The sequence below is a fragment of the Arachis hypogaea genome, chromosome 12 (genome assembly GCF_003086295.3).
Source record: "Arachis hypogaea cultivar Tifrunner chromosome 12, arahy.Tifrunner.gnm2.J5K5, whole genome shotgun sequence".
Taxonomy (NCBI): domain Eukaryota; kingdom Viridiplantae; phylum Streptophyta; class Magnoliopsida; order Fabales; family Fabaceae; genus Arachis; species Arachis hypogaea.
The window spans coordinates 112355645-112360459 of NC_092047.1; the positions used below are offsets into that span (position 1 = coordinate 112355645).

Here is a 4815-nt window from a genome sequence, read left to right on the forward strand (position 1 = left end):
AAATTATATTAGTGAATGACTTAATGTACGGTAACACCGAAAAAATCATCTTACCTTAATCTCCATCCATTTTTAATTATACGCCTGTATTTATAGTTTTCTTTAACAAGTGTCATTTATCTATTAGTTAGTCAACTCCTTAATTAGACCTTAATCATTATTGTTGACCACCTCTCTTCTACTCACCAGAAAATATATATATATATATATATATATATATATATATATATATATATATATATGTCATTTATCTATTTGTTAGTCAACTCCTTAATTAAACCTTAATCATTATTGTTGACCACCTCTCTTCTAATCACCAGAATATATATATATATATGTTATTATCTACCGATTTTATGTGGGGAGTAGAAGAAATTAAAATACTTTTAAAAAATATTTATAATTATTATTATTTATTTTTATATAAAATATTATTAAAAAGTTATTTTTAGTAGTTATTTATTTTATTTTTAGTTATAATAAAAATAATCACTAATATATTTATTTGTAATTAGATATAAAGGTGTTATTCTTTATCGTTAAAAGATTTTAGCGACAATTTTATATATAATTAATGATAAATATTTTTTTAGTGACTACAAAAAATATATAATTGTCATTATGATATATATAGTAATAACGACAAATATATAATTATTATTATAAAAAATATAAGTTAAATAACGTATATAGTGATTATATTATTATTATTATTAAAAATTTGTTACTAAATGTAATTTTTGTTGAAAATTAAACGTTAAATGATATTAAAATAGGTTCTATAAAATTTTCAACTGAATGTTGATAATAATCAATTGGGTAATGTTAGGTAGAAAAAAAAAACAATTAAAATTTATTTTATTTAGAATTAATTAATTGTCGCAACAATTAATGAATGCTAAATAATGCAAATTATAGCTGTTTTTGGTTACCAAATATTTCCGTAATCAATTTATAAAGATTATAGCTTTAATTAATTTGTTTGCTATTTATGAAAGTAGAGTAGTTGGCTCAATAAGTTAACTAGATAACAATCCAATGAATTTTAATTGTACCAAAAATATCTCTGTGAATAGTGAATGAAGTGACAAAAATTAAAAATATCTTTCCCTATATATATTTATGCAAATTAAAGGACTATGGGGGAAGTAGAAGCCACTATTGGAAATCACAAACATGGATTACCTTACACTACTACTACTCATCTTATCCTTTATTGTCTCAACCTTTTTCTTCTCCTTCATCCAAACCTCTAAACATTCAAAGCTTCCACCAGGTCCTAAACCATATCCCATCATTGGAAACATCTTAGATCTTCTTAATAGCTCTAATTCTCTTAAATCATTCATCAACCTCTCTAAAACTTATGGACCTATAATTACCCTAAAATTAGGCACCCTTACCTCCATAGTGATTTCTTCTCCACAAATAGCCAAAGAAGCACTCCAAAAAAATGATGTCATCTTATCTAATAGAACAATCCCTTATACCATGTTTTCAACAATTGAGGAACATTGCAACAAGAACTCAATTATATTCTTACCTTCATCAACCAAATGGAGACTCCTTAGAAGAGCTTGTGCAACAAGAATATTCTCACCCCAACAACTTGACTCCACACAAATCCTAAGGAAGAGAAAGTTTCAAGACTTGGTAAATTTTTTGCACCAATGTTGTAAAAAAGGTGAAGCTTTAGATATTGGTGAGGCTATTTTTAAAACAATACTAAATATAATATCAAACACTTTTATTTCTAAGGATTTTGTTCATTATTATGATAATGATGAGAAGTTTAAAGTGTTCAAGGATATAGTGTTTGGTTTGACTGAAGAATCTTCAAGGCCTTGTTTGGGAGATTTTTTCCCTTTATTAGGGTTTCTTGGTTCACATGGTGCACGTGCAAGAACAAAAGATCGCTATGCAACGTTGTATGCAGTTTTTGATGGTGCCATGGAAGAAAGAATTCGTTTGAGGGATTCAAAAATTGATTCTAGAGAGTGCAATGATGCATTGGATTCCCTTTTGGATCTTGTCAATGAAGAGAGTTCTCAATTGAATCGCCATGATGTTGTGTCTTTATTGATGGTGAGTATTTTAATTAAATTTTCATACCAATATATATATGTTTATATTTCAATTCATCCTCTTTTATTTGTCACAAATTAAAGAATAAACCTTTTATTTAGGTTAATATATAGGAATTCAATTAAAATTATGTAAAAAAGTTAAACGAGTATCAATTTTCACAATAACCTTACTTTATAAAGTGGTATTTATTTAATCTGTGACATATGAAGGTTATGAAGGAATGTTAACAAAAATGATATTTTTGGTATAAAAATTGGACACCAAACTTTTTATGAAAAGAAAAAATATATAGAAACTAATTTTTAGTTAGTTAATACGAATAATTTAAGGTTTAACATTTATAATTTAGGATATAAAATTAATAATTTATGATTTAAAATTTAAAATAAATAAAATAATTAAAAAAATTAATTGACTAATATTGATTAAGAAAGTTAGTTCTCCTAACATTGTTCTTATCAAAATAGGTATATAGGTATTTGCTTTCGGACAATTGTTAAAATTATAAAAATATAAAATTTAAATTTTTAATATATTTATTATGTTTTTATTAAAATAATTTTTTTTAAAATTTTTTTAATAATAATCTTACAAATATGTGTTTTTAAAATATATGTTAGCTAATTTATTTATTTATCTATTTATCATTGAAGTTTGATAACATCATCTAACCAGAAAAAGGCTTCATTTATTATTCAATTACTTTGGACGCCTTGCCGTTGTTGAATGACAATGATAGACTTAAATCCACATGTCAGATTGTGAGGATCAAACTTAATTCTCAAACGGTGTATGTGTCGGAAATGGATTATCTCCAATGAAAAAAAATACTGGAGAGAAAAAAGTGTGATCTCTCACTTTTAATTCTATAAGTGGAATCAAAATTAAATAAAAAAGAGAAAGCAATGAAAGATTATATTCAATACTTGACATCATTCAATTTTTTTTACTGGAGTAGGTGTCATCAATAATTTTGGAATCATATGCATATAATATCAATTCAATTCCCCCCCCCCCCTTGCATTTTCAAGATATCATTCTCACATAGTATTTGTTTTTGGCACCCTTATTTTATTTTATTTTTATAAAAGTATATTAATATACCGGTATTTTTTTATTATATTTAATAATTGTGATTTAATTATAAAAGCATGAATTTTGCTAGTAATTGGGTATTCATGAAGATTAATAAGATAGAAATGTTTAAAGTCTTTAATTTTTGTTAACAGAAAATGTTCACCTTAGTATTGTTAGTAAAATTCTAAAGGTAAGTATTGGCTATTGATAGTTTGATACCCTTGTTTTTTATAAAGGAATATTTGATAAATATGAGTTTTCTAAAATTTAACAACAAATATATTAGCAATTTTTGTTACTAGAACATGTGTTACTAGTTTTTAACCACAAATTAAAGCTCACCTTACCCTGGAAATAATAATTTGGTGAACTTCATGAATTAACCCTTTTAATTTATTGATGTTATATTAGGATTTATTTGTTGCTTCAATAGACACAACATCAAGCACATTAGAATGGGCAATGGCAGAGTTGATACATAGTCCAAAAAAATTGCTTAAAGTTAGAGAAGAACTTGAAGAATCACTTGGCAAAAATGGAGAAGTTGAAGAGTCTCATATCTCAAAGCTGCCATACCTTAATGCAATTGTGAAAGAAACTTTGAGGCTTCATCCACCAGCACCATTTCTAGTACCCCACAAAGCAAATGATGATGTAGAGTTAGGAGGCTTCACTGTTCCCAAAAGTGCACAAATCCTAATTAATGTGTGGTCTATTGGAAGAGACTCAAGGGTTTGGGCTAACCCTAATTCATTTGAACCTGAGAGATTTTTGGATAGTGAAATTGATTTTAAGGGCAAAAATTTTGAGTTGATTCCATTTGGTTCTGGAAGAAGAATTTGCCCTGGATTATCTTTGGCTTCAAGGACCTTGAATTTTATGTTGGCATCACTTTTGTATCACTTTAATTGGAAGGTTGCTAATGAGATGAATCCAGAAGATATAGATATGAGCTATAGTTATGGAATTACCTTGCATAAGGCCCTACCATTATTTCTTGTACCTATCAAAGTTTAGTTGTTGATAACTAATATGGTTGGTCAAATGGGTAGTTCATCTCCATTTAAATAAGGTGAACTCTACCATATCTTCTCTAAAATAAAGGGTAAATTACTCCTTGTGACATATACAGTAATTATTGATAAATTATCTTTTCATCAGAACTCCAAAATTTACGTTATCTTTTTTTTTTCTTTATGTTTCTCTTAAAATTTAATAACAGTATCATTTTCATCATCTCCGCTAAATACATCTCTTCCCTAATTAAAAAAAAAACTAATGCATTGGTGGGAGCTTATTAAACTATTATATTATCACAAAAAATATTAAATTATTATTCAGATAACAATAAGACAAAATTGAATAAGTATTTTAATATTCACATTCGCCTCAAATATTAATTAATTATTTTATTATTCATGCCATTAATTATCTACAATAATTTTATTTATGGTGCAAATTCATATCTGTCATACAAACCCATACCCTCTTGCTTTTCTCTGAATGTAATATCTTCTAATACGAAAAAAATCTGAAAAATTGATAGTTGTGCTCGTTGAAATTAGAGATTAAAAACGTAAGAACAAGTTCAAAATCCTAACTTAATTGATTGGAAATAGTGATTCAATTTAAAAGGAATTAGAATTTTAA

The 4815-nt window shown here is 26.3% G+C and overlaps 1 protein-coding gene across 1 annotated transcript; it reads left to right on the forward strand.

The window, feature by feature from the left end:
• Positions 1-1141: 1141 nt before the first annotated feature.
• LOC112728333 (cytochrome P450 76T24) lies at positions 1142-4328 on the forward strand. The gene is made up of 2 exons (XM_025778420.3): positions 1142-2085; positions 3577-4328. Exons 1-2 carry the CDS (start codon positions 1177-1179, stop codon positions 4180-4182), a joined length of 1515 nt encoding a protein of 504 aa, XP_025634205.1. The 5' UTR covers positions 1142-1176; the 3' UTR covers positions 4183-4328.
• Positions 4329-4815: the final 487 nt, after the last annotated feature.